Here is a 20,759-nt window from a genome sequence, read left to right on the forward strand (position 1 = left end):
CACAAGTGAAGCAAAGTGTTGAAGTGACAATCAGGCTCAGACTCAGAGGGCCTTACTCACACGCATTATTTCTTCAACTTTAAAAGTAAAATAATTTAGATAAAAGTAAACAACACTATTTATGAATAACCAATTAAAAAATCTTTCTGGAAAAAAAATCAAGAAAACAATTCAGATTTAAGGCCAAAATAAATAGTTTGGTCTTTAGTGCAAAATTGTAAATTGCACAACAGAGAACCTGATTTATGGAAAAAAAAATCCCATGCACTGCAAAATTAAGAGATTACATGTATTTAATAAGAGGTTAAAAAAGATGAATATTACAAATAAAAACAGATGCAAATAGCTCTGTTTATGGATTGTTGTTAAAATAGCTGCAAGGGAGACTGTCTGCAGAGTTTGAAGATGGTTTGACATAATTTACTCTGGACATGCACTCTGTTTTTTGCAGCTAACACTTAACAGCTGGTTAGCATGTATCTGCACTGGTGATGGACAATAAAGTCATTGCAAGTGGACAGGAAATCTCTCATCAGCTGTTTTCAGAGGGCAAAGATGTAGAAGAGTGTAGGGCAGATGCAGAAGAGGGGAAAATTGTGTAAAAAGCAAACAAAAGAAAAAGATTGTGCAAAATACTCAATCGGTTAGTAATTTGCATGAAACTGGTTTGGTGCATATTATATTTTGTGCATCTCCTAACATGTTATATAGCTTGCTTGTTGTGGGGCCTTTGCTGTTCAGGGGCCCTGGGCATGTGCCTATGTTGTCCTTTATGGTGGATCAAGGCCAGGTAACATTTCAGGGTATTTTCTAGAAGTTGGACTCAGAGATAAACTGACTTTAGAGGCAAAAGTGTGTGAAAGCCCTAACTGCCCGTTGAAATCACTGATATGCCAGCAGGGGGCAGTACAGGATCAAAGACGCGTCTCCTCTGCGGAAGGGGCCTGTGCATTTGAGAAAATTGGGGAAACTTTGTGTTTTCCTGCATCAGCTTTCATGCCCACAGGAGGCTGACCCCACATTCATCCCAGAGCTAGCTACAGCTCCACTTTAAAAACAATATTTGCTCACTGCAACGAATGAGGATGAGTCAGAGACCTCTGAAGGTGGGGGTTTGCCTGACACCACACACCTGAATGTCTGCCTTTAAACCTGGAATAATACTACATATATGATGAAATCAGGCTGCAAACATCTTTCGTCAGGCGGATTCTTCCCGGCAGCACCAAAATGAAAATGCACTTAGACATGTGGGATGAGGTTTATTTGTCAGTTCTGCAGGTTCATGGGTTCAAGCTGCTCTAGGGATAAAAACATTCATTTATTAAATTGTAGCTGCTTTGTTTAATGCTATTTTATATATGGGTCACTGAGTAGCCAAAAAAACACTTCCTAAACTTATGTGTTCTGTAAGGTCCGTTACTGATCGCACGGCCATCAACTATATGGTTTCAGGTAGTTGCCACAGCTGTTTCGTGTTTCCTGAATTTTTAATAGTCTCAGATTTTCTGGCTGTCACTCCTGTGTGTCCCCTTTCTCCTGCATCTTTTTCTTTTTGTTTTTTTAGTTCTTCAGTTCAGTTCTTCTAATGCATTTAGGATTTGTGCATTTGGGTTTATCTCCAGCCATCAGCTCTGATAAAAAAAGTCTTCAAAGGTGGAGATTTTTGAAACTCGGATGACCAACATCTGCACGGCTGTATGTAAAGAACCGTTCACACCTTCTAAGTTCTCCCTTTTTCTTTCTGTACCCCACCAAATTTTCTACCTCCCGAGATGAGACAGATGGCGCTGAGGAGGCCTGTCTCTGTGTCGTCCATCTCCATGGGTAGCAGCTGGTTGGCGAAAGTGAAAACCAGGTCGGTCAGTGGGCCGAAGCCGGCGTTGTGCATCTGTGTGCGGTTAAGGGTGAGTCCGTCGGAAAAGGTCATGGTGTCCTGGTCGGGGGTGTACCTCGTACAGATGCGGAGGATCTGCCAGAGACATGGAACGTTGGTTGGGTCGGATTTACAGGAAGTTGACAGTAAATTGCGTTACAGCGTACTCTGTGTTTATGGAGCAAAATCCTGGAAAATTAAGAAATATAAAGCAGATCTAGAGGCCATCAAAGCAAAAGTGAGCGTTTTATGATCCAGCCACTCTGTTCAGCCTCAATTAAACCCGTCTGTGGAATCCTCTCACAGTTCTCATCACACAGCTTCTTTCAGATCTGAAGTCCCATGTGGAGAGGACAGCAGTTCAAACGTCATTGAAACAAATGTCAGACTGCAGAAACAGCGCTGATCCCATGAAAAAAAGGGAAAATTGCCTGTGTATTTTCAATAGCTCTGTTTGGGTCAGAACCATCCAATTTACAGCAGTGACACAAAATCCAGGATTTATACTGTTTTCTCCCGGAAATTAGTGAGTCTAGCACACCTGGAAGAAAGACCAATCCAAATCGTACAGTTCTGACCTGTTCAAATGTGAGCGGAGTCTTTCAGTGGGCACTGACAGGTGGAAAGGTGAGTATGGCAGGTGCATGAGCGCAGCTCTGATCTGATGCAGTGAAGCTGCTATTCAAGCCATGAAAATACTGCAGAAACAAAATATAAAATATGGCGACCTTCCACAACAGAACCAGCTCGGGGGTCTGTCAGGTGTGTGCATGTGGGTGTGTGTGTGTCAGGTAGGCATGTGTGTTCTATGTGTTTGTTCATGTGTGTGGATATTTGTAAAATGTGTATGTCCAAAAGCATGCATGTGTTTTGTGCAGCTAATGAAGCGTCTGATTGTGTGACAGCCTTTGAAGCAGTCTGAGCGTGCTGCTCTGACAGTGAGTGGCAGGCGTGTCTGCAACATGAAACAGAATAAAACATGCTCTCTGGCAGCCACTCCTCCCGGCTGGCCAGGCCTGCGCTCACACACACGCACAAACACACTGTTTGATCTGCCTTTGACGCGCTCTCTCCAAGCTCCAGCCTCCATATCTGTGCCCTTCACCGCAAAAGTGCACAATGAGCAGATGATGATGATGATGATGATGATAGCTAACCGGAGCGCTATCACAGCCGGCCTTCAGCCTCTGAGTTCAGGGCTCTGCTGTGTCACGGCTGATGAGAACATCACTCAGAGCGAACTCTGACAAAGGAGTCTTCCTCCCTGGTTCACAACCACATGGATGAAACTGGTTGGACATTTAGCCACTAACCTTAACCCCACCTGGTTTTAGTTCATTTAAGCCACAAACATACAAAGACTTGAAATTGACACTACAACAAATGGCTTACTGCCAGGCTAGCTAGTAATCACATACTATTTAAGTTAGTATTAACATGTTTTGAATTAAACTTAACAATAACAATTATTTGCCATTAGGCAGCTCCAGATCCTGCCTGCATCTCAACCCATCTACAACCTGACCTGACATGACCCTTTCACCACACACACACTTCAAGGGATGATCTGATCCCATTGCAACCACACAAATATTATCAAAGGACCTCCAGATCCCGCCTACACCAAAACCTATCCACAGCCGTACCCACAGACCACTGACGACACTCTCCTCTAAACCACCCCCCCCCCCCCCCAAAAAAAAAAAAAAAAAGCCTAGCCCTGACCTGAACCGTAAGCTTAACCCTAACCAGAAGCTGGGGAAAGTATGGTGCACTGGGATTCTGTCCTCTATCCTCACCTACTTCTCTTCTCTTCTTGATAATTTATTTATCATTCAATTCTCCCTGCCTCTGCTTGGTGCAGTGCGATTCATGCATTGTCCTTCTATCCCAGTCCTGGGAGTGATTCCAGTTGGCTCGTCTGTTCTCCTGTACTTGGCTGTTGACCTTGTCTCAGGCTCGTCTCTCCTCCTGCTCCTACACTTGTTTGTGGACCCTATCTCTGGCTCGTCTCGTGCCCCCAGCCATCCAGCCACACATCTGGATCAAGCCCATCTGCTGGACTATTCAAACATGTAGTTGTAGAGTTTTTTCCAGGAATCCATTTTTTAAGGAGTTTTTCCTTACAGGGAAGGAGGGTCTAAGGGCAGGGATGTCCAGTTTACAGTTTAGTTTAGTCTGTTTATTTTAGCTTAGCCACTACCTATTGAGTTGTATGTCTCCATGTTCTTTATGATTTCATGTTTATTATACAATTACCGTTTTTTACAATTACCGGTGTGAAGCCCACTGAGACAACTATTGTTGTATTGGGCTATATAAATAAGATTGACTTAAATTGAATTGAAAAAATCAACAATGTGACACTCAAAAATGTGTCTATTTATTTTAAAGATTATTTACTTTTAGCAACATGGTCCCATATCGGCTACATTTTAAGTCTGAGAAAATTTTAGTTTTTTACCTTTTTTTATTTCTGGGTAACAACATTAATAAAATTATGGACCCTCCTGTCCTGCACGTATGTATTAATTGGAGAAAGACACAGCCAAATATCCACTGGACGGATAATTCCTGAAGTCACACTTTAGTTTCCGAAGGATGAAATAAAGTCTGAAGTGGAATGGGTTTGCTTTGCTCACCTTAACAAAGTTCCAAAAATTGCAATTAGGCAGAACCAAATACAGTTTGAAGCTCTTTTGGGTCCATTAACGAGGCAACCGAAATAAATAAATAAAATAATTAATTAAACTCTTTAAAAATGTACAAATTTGAGTTTTAAAAACTCAAAATTATTGATTTAAAACGTTTCATCCAATCAGAGATGTCATTAAAAAAATTGCATCAAAAAGATTCTTTAACCCAGAGTGAATATGTTTATTTCTTGGTGTGATTTGGGGATTCTTGTGCTATCTTAGGTGACCCCACCCTTACATTACCATGTAATCCCTAAGATGACAAAGGTGGTTAAAGGTGGAAAAATTTCATGTAATCCATGGACACCAGTGAGGATCACAAATCATTTAAGAAAAAAGGTTCAGAGCACTGTCTAGTGGGTGCCTAGGATAGCACAAGGGTTACACATGAGTCAACAGGATACTGCTCCTTCCTGGAATCTTCCTCTAGTGGTTTTTGGTGGAACTGCACCATTTGTTTGTTTCCTACTATGCTCAAATTCAGGAACCCAAGATGGAGGTTTGAAGACAGAAAAATGTGACTCAAATCTTATTAACATTGATACATTACCAGATTCACCTAACATTTGAAAAACTAAAATTCTGTTTGTACGGAGTGTTTGGTTCTTTGTGTTTGGGATGATGTGTTAGAGTTTTTTGTGTGTTTTAGAGGGAGGGTGAAAAGATGGGTTGCAGAGCAAGCGTGGGAGGGGGGAGGGGGTGTTAATAAACCTTAACGTTTCAATGTTAAAGAAAGAAAAAAAAGAAAAACGTGCAAATCTGGATTTTTTTTCAATTTGCTGAATGTTCTAAATAAATTCTTGAAAATTTTTGTTTTTAGATCTGTAATACTGATCAAATGTCACAAAATAAGATTAGTTAATCATATCATATAAAAAGTTTTTAGACACTGACAGACATTTCAATATGATTTAAAGTTAAAATGAGCTTTTTTATGCATCCACAGACCTCTGAATGCACTGATTGGCTCAACTTCTCCTTATTTTGAGAGTACTTCAGTCAGACTGCCACAAATGGGAAACTGACGTAAAATCAGTGTTCAGCCCTTTTCCTGTGTGGCTGATGAACTAATTAGACGCACCAGAATGTCGAGGCAGGCGGCCTTCAGAAGCGTGATCTGATCAGCGATGGTCAGCGCCGTGAAGCCAGGCACACGTTTGGCAAACTCCACGATCTTGATAATGCACTTGGTGGCCAGCTCGCTGAACTTGTCCCACAGGCCCAGGTCCAGTCTGACCCGGTGATCTGCGCTTGAGTTCTGCAAACATAAACGCACAGACAGGGCATAATAAGATGGGGAGGGAGGGGGGCTCCAGTGCGCAGACGGCTGCTAATGATCTGCTCGGTCGCAAACACCTCCCACAGACACATGAGCTTTAGAACAGCTGCCAGCTCCACGGTGATGTGTGGAGCGAGTCAGGAGGCTTGGCCCTCAGTAATGAGGACGTCAGACGGGGGGGGCTGTACTGAAAATGATGCTCCAAGTGTGGGGTTGAGCTTTCTGCCAGTGTTGGTTACTGGTTTGAATCCCATGCTTCACAAAAGCGTGAAAGTGAAAACAGGCTCAAATGAGTCCAACAAGACTGTGTGTACATGTGTGTAGATCTGTAGGCTTATGTGTACCTCTGTGTATTTTTGCTGTGGAGATCTTTCTGTTTGAGTGTCTGCATGTGTATATTTATGTGTGTAGATGTGTATGCCTATGTGTGTACATCTATATGTTTATGTGTGTACATGTGTTTATGTGTATTGGTGTGTATGTATGGAAGCTTTTTTGCATCATAATTTGAAGTAATGTGCAATTCTCAATTGACAATTCAATTTGCAATTTGAAAATGCATTTTTCAATTGACAATTCAATATACAGTTCAGGCTTGGAATTTAAAAAAAAATCATTTTGCAATTTAGAATAAAATATAAAAATGTATAATTCAACTTGCCAATTTAAAAAATGAGAAATTGTAGTGAATCAGGAGCAGATTAAAAAATGCAGTTTGAAAAAGCTCTTCGTTATGAAGCAGCAACTTAAAGAGGCGGACTTTGCTTCATATTGATGCATCCACTTTCAGACAAATAGATCCATATAAGTCTCGTTGTCTGAGCTGGAATGTGGATCAATCTGGCGAGACTGAATGAAATATTTCGCATGTGTTGGTCCAAAAACACAAGTATGCGTGTGTGAACATTAGTTGTGTTGTGTACATGTTGACATGTTTGTATGTGAACATTTTTGGAGCCAACAGGTATGTTTATAACATTTGAGTGTGTGTGTGGACAGGCCCCGCCCCCTCTAGATTTGTATTACTTCTAAACCTCACGTAATGGTTATAAACATCCAGCCACTTGTCGCTTTATGCTGCTTCATGGTTTTGCCCCCCCCCCATAATCACCCTCCTATCCTCCCCCCTCCCCTAAAATCCCTCTCCCTTCTTCCCTCCTTTTCTTTTCCGTCTGGTCCAACACAAAAATGTTAGAAGTATAAGTAAGATGAATAAAGTTTAGTCTAAATTACAAAAGGGGTTAATTGAAATCTACACCTACTGTGTCAAAAGATTTATAATCCCTATTGTAAAAGTAGAAAAAGTGTAACACAAATCATCTGTTTGCTCAGCTGCTGGAAAGGACAAGTTAAAAAAACAAAAAACAAAGGAATGATGGGATATCAGTGGAGGCTTATTTCCCCGCCAGCAGTCCCGTCCACAACTCAGACGTGAATTTCTGATGAACTCCTGTTGCTCTGCATGAAAGATCTCCCAGAAAACCACAGTTTTTAAAATGTTGGCTAAAAATGGCATAATTGTAATTAAAAGACCACTGAAACGCTTTAAAATAGACTAAATGATGGCTGCTCATCTTGTTTCACCTGTTTGGGCGCTGATGAGCAAGAGAGATGTACGGAGTACAGAAGATGAAATAAGGCATAATTCAGAGTTGCATATTTTTGGCCTCCGTTTTTTCTTACACTCACACATGCACACACATACGCAACCCCAGTCGATTACAGCAGTCTCATAATTCAATGGAAGGAAACAAGGAAGTTGGCGGGGAATTCTAATTTCATTTGAGGACATTTATCCAAACAAATTAGACCAGAGGCTGCGTAGTGAAAACCAAGGGTGCACCAGGGGGCTCGAGTGCATGTGTATGTGTCAGGGGGGGCTATAAAGGCAGCCCAGGCCCTGCTGATGGATAGTGATGACGGACAAACTCTAATGCAGCAACTATGGCGGCGGGTCTGTGTGCTGCGCCGCCGCCTGAAGCAGACTGCTAATGCTCTCTTATTTTGTCTCTGACAGCAGCAGCTCGTTTGTCACCATCGCTGTCACTTAACTCACGGAGGAGCTGAGCCCCCGTCCTCACTAACACTGCTTTCTAAACTGGCAATGAACTCCCAAATCACTGATGACTAGGATTTGAATATTTCACCACATAATTGGAGCCTCAACTTAATCTGGGGGTGGAGGAGGGGCGCTGCTCTGGAGTTTCTAAGGAGGGAAAAACTCAAAAGCCACATTAGGATCCAATCTCCTGGAATAATGAGGAAATTGTCACAGTCTGAGACCACATTAATTACTGCTAATCCAGATTAGGGCTTTATCTGCCACTCCAGCAGACAGTAAACACGGCTGCTGTGATAAATGTGCTTCATTTTCATGGCCCCTCTACCTGCAGCTGTGATTCGGCATCAGTGCAGCCTCTTTATTTGGAAAAATCAAGAGGGATCTCAAAGGAGCTGAGAATGTGGTGAGGGCGGAGCGGAGCAGCTCTGCAGATGGGCTCATGAAGATGGAGATGTACGGCACAGCTTCGACAGCTGGGCGCAGTAAAGAGCTCAACGCCGCGCTGCATGCCAATTTGCTTCACTTTTGCATCTCTTAGCATCTCTGCTCTGAAATTTGGTGTCAGCGGCTGAATGAAGGCGTCGCTGCGACAGGAGAGACATTAGCGCGCATTACAGCTGCTACTGGAGCTCTTCATTTTTGTGTAAACACTCATTTACATGACTGATGGAGGCCATGAGGTTTCTAAAACCAGCACCACCGGATCATTAAAAAACAAAAACACCTCCGCCTCCTGCCGCTTCCTGCACAAAGGAATTGTGCGCCTCTGCCGTCAATCACAGCTCTCTCCCGCCGACTGTAATCTATATTTGTGTCATGTGAAAAACAATCAGCTCCATGCCGTCATGCCAGTCAAAGCTGCATTCTCCGTCTCATCTGCAGCCCCACCAAAGCAGATTCTTAGATCCTAACTTCACACTTTAAGGTCCTTCGGTTTGGTTAATGTTTCTGTGGAGAACGTGAGCTTCAGGCTTCAGGATGAGCATTGCTGATCTGAGTCTGTCCTTGTCAGCTCTGACTGAACCACAACCGCTCTTTCATACGCCCGGCTAACCCTGACCCGTGTTCTCTAAGTGGTTAAGTCTTGCATAGTGCATAAGTCCTTTGAGGGGTGGAGGTCCCTCTGACAGAGCTCAGATTTTAGCACGTGCAGATGTCTGCCTGAAACTCAGAGGAACGATCTCGCTGTCAGCAAAACAAACAAGATCAAACGTCAGGATTGTGAAAGGATGGTTCTTCTGGATCTGATGATTGCATTGGATTGCTGAAGCTAAGTCTATGTAAACACAAAGGCATTTCTTCTGCATCCAAAACTCTCGCATCCACCCGTAGCTTTACAAGCTTTTGCTACCGTTTTCTGGCTCTACGTACATAACGCATAGTCATTGAACACGTGTTGAAAGTTAAACCAGGTCAAACTTCGACTAAGCAGGGACTTGAATTTGGAAGTGACGAATGGACATCCATCGGTTTGTGTCAGACTGGAATTCTATGACACCATGTCTTTCACATCGGAACGGAGCTGTGAAAGGAAAAGCCTGAGGCAGAATTGCAAGATTTGCACTGCTTCGAGATATCACTCTACACCTGGTCCAACTGTAGGTAGTGGACATGTGCTAGTAAATAGAAAAAGAAAAAGAAGCCCCTCCCCACTTGTCCAGAGTGAACACCGTGGGCTATACCTGAAGAATGCACGTTTAGCACATTCTTGCGTCGCATGCCCGGAATGTCAATAGCTTTGGATGTACTCTGTGGTCACAATGCAACACAATGAACCTTGTTTCAACTATAAATTGGCCATTTTTGTGTAAACTTACAGAAACAATACAAACAATCACCTGAGCTATGATCTGAAGCGAGACTTCCTCAAGAACCCCACAGAGGAAAAACTCAGCCATGAGGGTGTGCTGAGGTCTCTGGAAGACTGCTGCTAATCAATGGTAAGAACACTCCTCAAAGATGAATGACAAAAGAGCAGATTAACTGAAGTGCTGGTTGGATTGGCTTAAAGAAGGTCTCCAATGTTGCTGGAAGTCTGGAGGACTCTGGACTCTGCCATCATTGATGTCCAGTCAATGAGTAATGATAAAAGAATCAGAGCAGGATTAGTCAACAGCACGCGCCTAAGGATCGGCGTTCACGAGGGGGATGAGAGAACAGAACAAAGGCTGGCTGCCGTCATGGGGAACAAGAGGCTTCCTCACCGTGGTGTATTTGCCCAGCTGGCAGAGGGATGGGAAAGTTTCTTGATGGGCCTTACGGATCTTTTCGATGATGGTCTCTTGCTCGGCCGACAGCTCGTAGCTCTCAGCAAGCTCCAGCTTCGGACTCTCCTTCTTCTTCTTATTGCGGTCATTTCGAACAGCTGCAGGGGAACAGAAAAGAGGAACCCTCTCAGTTTAAAAACTCAAAACATTAATGCGCCGTCCAGGTGATTCCCAATCACCTGGAGGTGTCTTCCACCAGCATCTGCCCTGGGAGAGTGTACTGACAGTGCAAGTGTAGGTGAGGCTTTCATTAAAACGGGGAACAAACTGCTGCAGGAACCTGAGAGGAGCAGCAGTCCTCTTTAGTGGGTCTCAGCGGGAGATTATTACAACGTAATCATCCCACCCCCCCACACATACACACAAAAATGATAACAGGAAGAGGGGTGGGGGGGTGGGGGGTGGAGTGTGTGTGTGTGTGTGGGGGGGGGGGGCGTCCTGCTGAGAGAACTGAGAGTCTGCTCATGAGTGACAGCCCAACAGTCCCATTTTCTGCCCCACTTTGGCAAAAACAATCATCTTCTCTGTTTACATGTTATTTGCGTGAATATGTTGCAGCCAAACACAGAAACCATGCTGAGGGGCACAAACACTGGAGGAGTCAAAGGCACTTTTCATTACCATGATGTTTTTAATAAACCAGTCAATGGTCTTTTCATCTGTTTCTCCTTTTAAACAATTTTTTTAAATGTTGCACAATCCTCTCTATTGGACCACTGGAAGATATCACTGACAACCTCAACAAACATCCAAAAGATACTTGGCGGTTTTACACCCCCATCATAATCCGATGTTCCTGACCAGAGCCGCAACACTGATCTGGTCAGATTTGCTGTGATGCATGAGCACAGTAGATGGATGCCACAGGACAAAATAACCAGTAGGGTGAGACGAGAAGCATCCGAGAACTGAACATAACAAAGGCTGTCATCAATTCCAACTTAAGTCCAACGTAAGAACTTGAAATTAGGTCGATCTTTGACCAATCAGAGACTCGGATTTGGTAGTGACGTATGGGTGGTGTCCCTTTTCATCCTTGGGAGTACCGGCCGTTTAAAAATTGATCATGAAGGACAAACTAATAATAGCAGTTTGTGCTCGGCCAGAATTATGAGTCCAAGTCTTTCACATATCGGGAGCAGAGCTGTGACAGAAAAAGCCTGGACCAAGATTCGCGAGATTTGCACCTCTTGGACATTTTGTATCAAGCCTTTTCCAACTTTAGGTGGTGGTCATGCGCTAGTAAAAAGTAGCAAAAAAAAGGAGGCCCTTTCCACTTGTCCATTATGAACACCATAGGCTATACTTGAAGAATGCACGTTTAGCACATACCCCTCCACACACACACATCTTAAGTCCAAGTGTCAACACCATAGGCTAACAACAAGAACATGTGTGAATGTAGCACAAGAGTCAGGAAAACAAACTGCAGATCAGGAACTCAGGGGCTGTTGTGGGCAACAAGGTGGGCCTGAGAAGGTGGGCAGAGCTGAGGTGTTACAAACACCAGCGTGCTGTGTGTCTAAAGCAGTGTTTCTGAACCCTGGTCCTCAGGGGATGTTCACACATCTGCCTTTGATGACTGCCATTATCAAGCTTCAGCAGATCTTAATGATGAGCTGAATGGGTACACAAAAGCAAAACGTGAGGCAAAAGCTAAACCAATTCAAAGTTTAAATGTGAAAAACATTTAAAAACGACATGTAAACAAAGTGAGGACAGAATCTGATGAGAAACTAACCCTGAAAACACACGTTCTATATCAGTGCTGTGTGCTTTTGAGCTGCTGCTGTGATCAGGAATTCCAAATCTGCAGGTTTTCAGCAAAAGCTGTGAAAAACTTTCACCACTCCAGAAGATAAGGAGTTATACTGTCAAAAACAATCTTCCTGGCAACAGTGAGTCCCCGGCTCTCAGATCTGGGATAGCCACATCCTCTCTGTATTCTCAGCCCAATGACCATCTCTGTCCTTTGCAAACCTCTTTATTGTATGAATTTGTGGGCTTGCCAATTATAGTTTTTCTCCCCCCCCCCCTTTATTTTGTTCCATCTGGTGCAGAGACAGTGGTGGCTTTGACAGGCTGCTAGCCAACCATCTGCATGCTGCCAAGCTCTGCAGAGTTTCTGGAAGCAAACAGATGCAGGACTAAATAAACACCATCTATTTGGGGCTCACATGGTTCTGCACCGGGATGGTTGCCACAGCACTTAACATGGCAGCTTACCAACACTAACCAGGTGGGTGTCGAGGACCGGCGATTAGTCTTTACTGCCAGAAGTGTAATGAAGCTGGAGAAGGAAGAAAGCACCGCAATTGGAAAAGCACAAAGACTCTTCTTCTTCACTTCCATGAAAATGAGTGGACAGAAAAACTCCCATCAGGAATATTTGGTTCTACTCTTTCTTTTGTTCACCTTTGGAGCACAAATGTTTCATGCCATTCTCAGAAAAGTCTTAAAGACCCGCTCCAATCGTCTTTTGGTCTATTTTAAGAGATTTCCCAGTGGTATTTTAATCTATCAATCTGTTATTTTCTAGGACACAGTTTCTGCAGAGCAGCAGTACTTCATTAGAAATTCGCACTCCTCAGTTCTCATCTGTTTGCTCAGTTATTGGACAGGACAAGTTAAAAAAAAAAAAAAGAATGAAATTTTACTCTGAGTTGTGGGCGGGACCATTAGTTAACACCCCCCCCCCCCCCCCCGCTACTGAGAGCTCTCTGCTTACATGCTAGCTCACAGTACCTCACAGAGCAATATTGGAGCTATCCAGTCACACAGTTTTGAGCCAGATTCCAGCTCAGACGAGGAGAAGAAAGACGCACATGGATCTATATGTCTGCAAGTGGATGCATCAGAATGAAGTGAAGCGGGCAGTGTGTAGCCCACCTTTAATACAGAACTTCGTTCTTCTACTCATATGCAGCTTTGACAAGAAAAGCTCCATCTTGTTTTTGTACAGCGATCTCCTGCTATTTTGCAGTTCACCTTGTGCAGTTTTGATGACATTTTTTAAATGTGATTTTGCATGTTTTTTTGTAATAACGCACTGTGTTCTGCATTTTGATCTCCTCTGCGCCGTGTCTGCTGTGCAGAACGTGTTCAGCTGCCAAATCTTCATAAATTCTAGATTACAATCAGATCTTGATCTTTTTTTTTCATTCTATAATACTGGACTCATTTTTCCATGAGAGTTTGAACTTTGAGAGTTTAAACAAGAGAAATGTTTGGAAATGTTCATTTCTGTCTGAGAAATGTGTATAAAGTATGTAGTGAGGGGTTTTACAGTATTAAAAGATCTTAAAAAGATAAAAAAAAGTTGACTACTTTACAGATTTCACTGCTTGTGGGTTATTTTCAGAACACAACTTCTGCAATAAATGAGGGACCACTTTATTCTCAGTGTGCAGGACTAGTCGATCTTTGAGGTTCCTTTAACCCTTGTGCTATCCTAGTCATTTTAACTTTGGGAGTGGGGTCATCTAGACCCACTAGACAGTGCGCTAAACCTTTTTTTTTCAATGATTGGTGATCTTCACTGGTGTCCATGGATTACATGAAATCTTTCCACCTTTATCCACCTTTGTCATGGTAGGGAGAACACGTCAATGTAAGGGTGGGGTCATCTAAGATAGTACAAGGGTTAAAAGAATGGGGGACACACATTCTTAGATGTCCCAGTGATTTTATATTTGTCTGGTTTTTGTTCTATCTGCAACTACTAACTGCTGCAACTACTAACTTATCTTTTCTGCTCAAACTCTAAATCCCTGGAATTTGTATTCCTTGCTGTGACCTTGATGTAGCTAGACATTAACATGAACCTTTTAAGAACCTTGTTGTGCACCACCCCCTCAGTTGCCAGTGACACAAGCTATAGTGAGCCTGCAGTGCTTAACGGCCATGGATTTTCCTCAGCATATGACACAGTCATCATTGGGCATGTAGGGGGTAAACCTGAGGACATCAAAACATCATTTCAGTCAGACCACTCATGCAGTAGCCAATGATTTATTTTTCAGATTTTTTTTAGTTTGGCATTAGGCTCCGTTCAGATACAATAAAACAAGATCTTCCATAAAAAACTACCCCTAACAGAGCTCACAGGTGGAAGCCGGGGAGGAGGGTGGGGCCACAGACGCAGCGCTCGTGGAAATGGATGACAGAGGATGTGCAGCACACACCTAGTCCATTAAATAGGTTGCAGAACAGGTGAGGTAATTGGGCTGAACCATCTACGGGAAGATGTAAACAGGTAAACGCACTACTACCAGCCTGAAATTCTCCAAAGGTCGTTCATCTTTTTCACGACTCCTCTGTTGAGGTGTAAAACAGCAAACGTGGTTGGGGGAACACCTCCTGCGAGTCCAATGGGCTATGAAGGGGACTTGAGCCATAAATGCTGAGGCAATCAAAAGATGTCAGTAACCTGTGAAACTGTTGTCACAGCTCCATTTTCTCTGAGGACCTCCTTAGCTGCAGTGATGAAGATTTACCAACAACCAGGAACAAAACATGGAGTCATTTTTTAAAATTTGTCTACATTTGTAATTATGCATCAAAAGGATCCTAACATTTTTTTTTAAGCAGGACAGTTGTACATGTTCTCTTTGATACAGCCTGAAGTTTAGGGCCCGTTTCATGACATTTTTGGTTTGAAAAAAAAGCTTAACTCAATCAATTCTGACTGGGATATTATTTCTAACCAATCAGGAGAAAGAGTAAGAGAGAATTGACAGTTTTTCTCCACTACTTTGATTGAATCAACCTGAATGAATCAAAATCTTTACAGATGAGTCTTCTTACAAGAAGACTCATCTGTGGCTGTGACAGCTGTGGCTGTGACAGCTGTAAAGCATGGAGGAGGAAGGATAATGATGTGGACCTAGATTTTATTCAGAAGCTAGAGCTCAGATAATATTTGGACGTATTATGAATTTCATGTTTGGCACCAGCTGAGCAGCGGTGTTCGCGGCCTTTCTGCAGAAACTGGCCTCACTTTGGACCAGCTGGAGGACGAGCAGGTGTTTCTATCTCAACGCATTGCGCTAGAATGAAAAGAAACCAGGACACCTTTGTCCACAGACTTTCCACAGTGAAACTTACACTCTTTGGACATTCCCACTGCAAAGCACTTCTGCAGGCGGCAGTACTGACAGCGGTTCCTTGTCACCTTGTTGATGATGCAGTTCTTGTCCCGGTGACACGTGTACACCATGTTCTTCTGGATGCTTCGGCGGAAGAAGCCCTGAAGAGACAGACAGAAGAAGGAGGAGGGAAATGAACATTTTAAATCGGATTCTTTTGCAGCTGAAATCCCCGGGACACACAGCAGGCTCTCTCTTCTACATCTGTGTTACTTTAAAAAACAAACAAACAGTTAATCAAATATTGTGTTGTCTTTTACAGCTCTCAACCGTATCTTTTGCAGTTATTTTTTCACGTTTTTTATGTAAGAATCTAGAATTTTACCATCAAAAGTGCAATCTATGTTCCCTGTAACCCTTGTGCTATCTTAGATGACCCCACCCTTGCATTGATGTGTTATTCCTACCATGACAAAGGTGGATAAAGGTGGAAAGATTTCATGTAATCCATGGACACCAGTGAAGATCACAAATCATTGAAGAAAAAAAGGTTCAGCGCACTGTCTAGTGGGTCTAGATCACCCAACTCCCAATGTTAAAGTGCCTAGGATAGCACAAGGGTTAAATGAGAGAACAGTTTTTCCTAAAGCAACTTATACATATTTTAAAATAGAAAAGTATCCTTTTTTTTTACATCAAGTGTATATTTTTATCGTCAGTGCTGCTCTGCCTGATTCAACCACAGAACTGAAAACGCACTATCATTTATCCATTTGAAACCTGAAAACTAAAATCGAGAGTCACAAAAATATATGCAGAAAAGTTTCCATATTTAATAAATGCTTTAAGCTTCCTGCAAAAAGACACCCAGAACCCTGAGTCAGTTTGAATTCTTGATTCTACAATTTTGGCTTCTGGTCGTTAAAATCCTTTAACCCACTTTTGCCAAACTCTGGCCCGCGGGTTAAATTTGGCCCGCAGTGTAATTATAATTGGCCCGCAAGATCATATCAAATGTGCATTAGAGCTGGCCCGCAGTATATTTTGTACCGCTAATACTACAAATCCCACAATGATTTCCTAGTATGTTGGCACTGTCGAAATCGGCAAGCGCTCCCTTTTTCTGTTGACGGTCATTGACAGCCATGCTCCAGTCACATTGGGCAAATGAATTTCACCCTCCACAAAAATGGCCAAACAATGATGGACGACAGGAGCTTTCAAGACAGGTGGGAGGCAGATTATCTGTTCATGAATATAAAGGACAGGCCTGTTTGGGTTGTGTGCGGAGCTAACATGGCTGTAACGAAAGAATATAACATAAGAAGCCACTATATGAAAACGTTAAACATAACTTTTCGCAGTTAATTTTTCAATAACTGTTGAGTTTGGCCCGTGACTTTACTTCACTGTTTCATTTTGGCCCACTGTGAATTTAAGTTTGACACCCCTGCTCTGACCTGTATGTCATGGTTCTAGGTTCATTTTCGGTCCTTGCACATCAACCATTTTATTTCCTTAAACTGGCAGCCCCCCACCCCCCCACCCCAAACTCAGAGAGACAGAAAAGCAGAAACAGGAAGTGTGTGTATGGGGGGGTGGAGGGGGTGGAGTTGTAGGTTCTTTGAATGGATCTGTCATTGATGTGAAGCCTCCCAAACTGATGGGGTGTCATCCAGCCCTTTGTTTGCAGGCGTTTTTGTCTGAGGTTAAGTCTCCATTTAGCACAGTCATCTCTGACAGATGGGACCTTGCCTGTCATTAGTGGTTGTGGGGGGTACGGGTGGGGGGTGCGCGATGGGTGACAGATTAGATCACAAAACTGAAACGGCAGACTCTGTGGCCTGCCTCATCACCACCTGAAGCATCTATCACCCACTGTGCCCCCCCTCCCTCAGTGTCAGAGATGCTGTCTAAATGGAATTGAGTCTGAACGGTAATGCCTCATGAACGATCCGAGGTGCCCCCCCCCCCCCCCCCCCCCCCCCCCAGTTTGTATCACTCATTTTCCTGATAGAGGCCTTTATCCTGACTGACGGAAGCGAGACGGGTCTGCAGAAATCACATGTGAGCTGTGATGGATGACAACTTGGGGGGGTAAAACATCCAAGGCTGCTCAGGTACTTCAGTTCAATCCCTGGTGCTGTATAAAGTCAGGGGGGGTGGTCTCAGACCAACAGCTGAAGTGACCTCTGTGAGCTTCAGCTGGGAGACAAAGATTTATGGACAGCTCAAGGATGGGACTGACGGAGTGACTGACATATCAGACTGAAGGTTGGCAGTGTTTGAACTTAAGAAAGTCCAAGTGAAGTTAAAAGTTTTAATACTGGGAACACGTTCCAGAGAACAAATGGTTTTAGTGTGAAAGTCTGCATCAATAACACAGAGAAACAAACATAAAACCACATTTAAAGGCCCTATATCATGGAAATCAACTTCTGAGTATGTTATAATGTTAATTCCTCACAAAAAACAACCCCAAAGCAGTATTTTGAACCAATCACGCATTTCTGAGCATCCCTTTAAAAAAACCTGCACTCTGAGCACCAGCCCCTCCCAGTCCACAAACATGAGAAAGTTCTCACACAGTGATGTCACAAGGTGAGGAACAGCCCCTTTGAGGAACAGTCTGCACTGCCAGCACTGCCCCCAGGCTGGAACTTGCAGTGATCGGCAAATCCGCTCTCATTTCATATGCACAGCCTTTTTTTTGCAAAAAGACAAATGTTGTTGCTTTCCGTGGGTGAAACACAGACACGTTCCCGAAGTTGACGTCATGAAAAAGGCGGGACTCACAAGGAGAGAAAGGCGGTGCCTCAGAGATCGAGTCTTCTTACTTCCGGGTAGGAAAATTAACTCCCAAAAATAATTAATTTCCTATAAAATGTGTTCTTTATTGTGGAAAAGGTAATATATTATCATATGTATGGATATAGTTTACTCTGAAAGGCATAAGAAAAGCACAATATATGCCTTGTAAAGAGATTATTTTCTTTGTGTCTTGGACTGTAGATTGAAGATTGAAACATTTGTTTTGGTTTAGTCAGTTTAAAGAGAATTTTTTTGTATTTTTACTTATCATAGTTTCATAGTTTCTTCAGGTAAACCTGTAATTAACTTGGTTAGGTTCATAGACTGATTGACAGATTGATCCTGACCAAATATTATTTTTGCTTGCCTTAAGATGTCATCATAAAATCTTGAACATAAAACAACATGTAAATGTCATAAAACTGATGAAAACAATATGAAACGACTAAAAAACAACAACAATAATTAAAAAATAACAACACTGAAAAGACATTTAAAATGACAAAAAATGAGCTAGAAAACATAGAAAAAGAAAAAAACACAAGACAAAGATGACACAAAGAAACTCAGAAAAGACACAGATTTGGAAGAAACATGGAATGAAGACGTGTCTGTATTTTATCTCCAGCAGTAGCAGCTGAAAACCCCTAATGCTGAGTTTGTGTGTGGAGCTGACCCAGAGGGGACAACCTGCTGGGACAGAGCCTTGTTATAGTAATGAAAGGGGGGATCGGGTGTTGGAGCGGCGGTGGCTCGGACCTTCTCACTTACAGATTAAAAACGAAAGTGCTGCTCATTCACTATTCATCTTCAGTCCAACCCCCCCTCCACCCCTCCCGTCCTTGTCGGCCAGACCTGAGTGAGAGGGAGGGGGCAGAGCAGGGGATCAGCTTTCACTCTTAATTGTGCCGACATCTTATCACCGCTGAAGAAAAACAAGAGGATGCTGAAGAACTAGCTTGTGTGAGTTTGTGTGTGTGTTTTTGTGTGTGGGTGGGGTCTGTGTGCCAAAGAAGCAACCTTTCTCCAGTCTGTAAAATCCACCCGAACAAACCTGGCTAGACTCAAAGAGTAAGGTAGAGGTTCCTGTTTGTAACCCAACAGAACCACAAAGACAGGTTCTGGTTCTCCTTTAGGTTCTGAGGCCCAAGAGGGTGAAAGAAGAACACACTCTCTCTCCCTCAGGTGAACCTGAGCCCTCTTCTCATTATGCTGACATAGACTGCTGCAGGTTCAGCTCCCGATTGACATGTGTCCTTAGGCAAGACAAAACAGCGAAAGAGTTAGTCGCCCGACACAGAAGATGCTGCTTCAAGGGAAAAGTTTGCTGCAGGCTTGAAGTTCCTTATTTTTCTGCTGAACTTCACTTGAACTTGGAAAGAAATGCCAACTCTGCAGTCCAAAAATATCCTTGCCAGCTCTTAAAAAATGTTTTTTTCTGACAGAATGAGGATTTTCTAGGAAACCCACTTTACTGTCTTCTGTGGTTACATAGATTTTTTGATATTTTGTTGAGGTGTTTTGTAACTTCTGAACTTTATTAAGGGTAATAATGACCCTCCATCCTCAGAAACTGTTTTTGTTTGAAACTTTAAGAGTCTCTTGGGCTTGTGGGTTCCCCTCTTTGCTTACGAGGACCCTCCTTCAGGAATAGGGAGGTTGAGGTTTGGACATTGATGGGGTCAATGTTGCTTTTTGCTTCTTCTCCAAGTCATTCTGCTGCTATGTTAGCTCCATAGTTCTTCAGACAGTCCAAGCATAGATTTAACTGTCACAGATTACATAGGAACTCATGTTGAGTCCACCTCTAGCAGGACAGTCCCACACAATAACTCCTCCACCGCCGTGCTTCACAGTAGATAGGAGGAGAACAACCAGATATTTTTAATCAATGCTTTAAAACAAATTTTCCTGTATTTTATGTTAAATATCTTATCAAGTGAGATAATTCCTGGACAGCGTCTGCATCTGTTGCGATGGGTGGACTAAGTAGTATAAAAATCTCCGACTGAGCAGAGGTTGCAGAATTTCGACCTGATTTGGGGAATGTGGATGAAGTTGCTGCAACATTTCAGGCCAGTAGGCAGCTTGGAGGAGCAAACAAAGAGCTCAGTGACAGGGGAGCGAGCATTCAGAGGTTGCGGTCCCTCGCTTGTCAAAGCAGTTCCATCACGCTAATCCCATGGTGTCAGCACCTCAGGGCCAACAAGTGGAAGACAGAAAGAGGAGGAGCTCCACGTTCAGACTTTTGTCTATATCCTCTAAGACCTGTCAGCCCTGCCGACATGCGTGCACTTTCAAGCAACCCCCCTCCTCCCTGCACACACACACAAAGTTCTATCTGGGCATTTTTGAGATTATGCAAACTAATCTGACACATTGTTTTCAAGATGCACTGCAGCGGAGCAGTTCCCCCCCAACTCTGGGTTGAGACATGTCCCAGAGTCTGGATCACTTCAAACTGCTGATCCAGAACCCAGCAGCTGAGCTCCTTACAGCCCGAAATCTTCACAGCTGCCTGGATCTACTGGTCAATTGCTTTTGCTGCTGGAAATCACCCTGAACGAGACACTCCACCTCTATGACTTTGGAGCACTTCCTGACTTTTGATCGCTGTCATCTTCTACATATGCATGATCTTCTGCGGGTCCATCTGTCTTTTTTACTAATTCAAATGAATT

The 20,759-nt window shown here is 43.1% G+C and overlaps 1 protein-coding gene across 2 annotated transcripts in view; it reads right to left on the bottom strand.

The window, feature by feature from the left end:
• LOC100125515 (retinoic acid receptor beta) overlaps window positions 1–20,759 on the bottom strand; it is an 85,125-nt gene that overhangs the window by 3,489 nt on the left and 60,877 nt on the right. For both annotated transcript variants that reach the window (XM_020707234.3, XM_004074300.5), the window contains 4 exons: window positions 15,287–15,428; window positions 10,118–10,278; window positions 5,654–5,830; window positions 1,768–1,972 (listed from right to left, as the gene is read on the bottom strand). In XM_020707234.3, coding sequence (XP_020562893.1) covers window positions 1,768–1,972; window positions 5,654–5,830; window positions 10,118–10,278; window positions 15,287–15,428 — 685 coding nt within the window. The remainder of the gene's footprint in view (window positions 1–1,767; window positions 1,973–5,653; window positions 5,831–10,117; window positions 10,279–15,286; window positions 15,429–20,759) is intronic.

The sequence above is a fragment of the Oryzias latipes genome, chromosome 11 (genome assembly GCF_053564925.1).
Source record: "Oryzias latipes strain Hd-rR chromosome 11, Olatipes_Hd-rR_3.1".
Taxonomy (NCBI): domain Eukaryota; kingdom Metazoa; phylum Chordata; class Actinopteri; order Beloniformes; family Adrianichthyidae; genus Oryzias; species Oryzias latipes.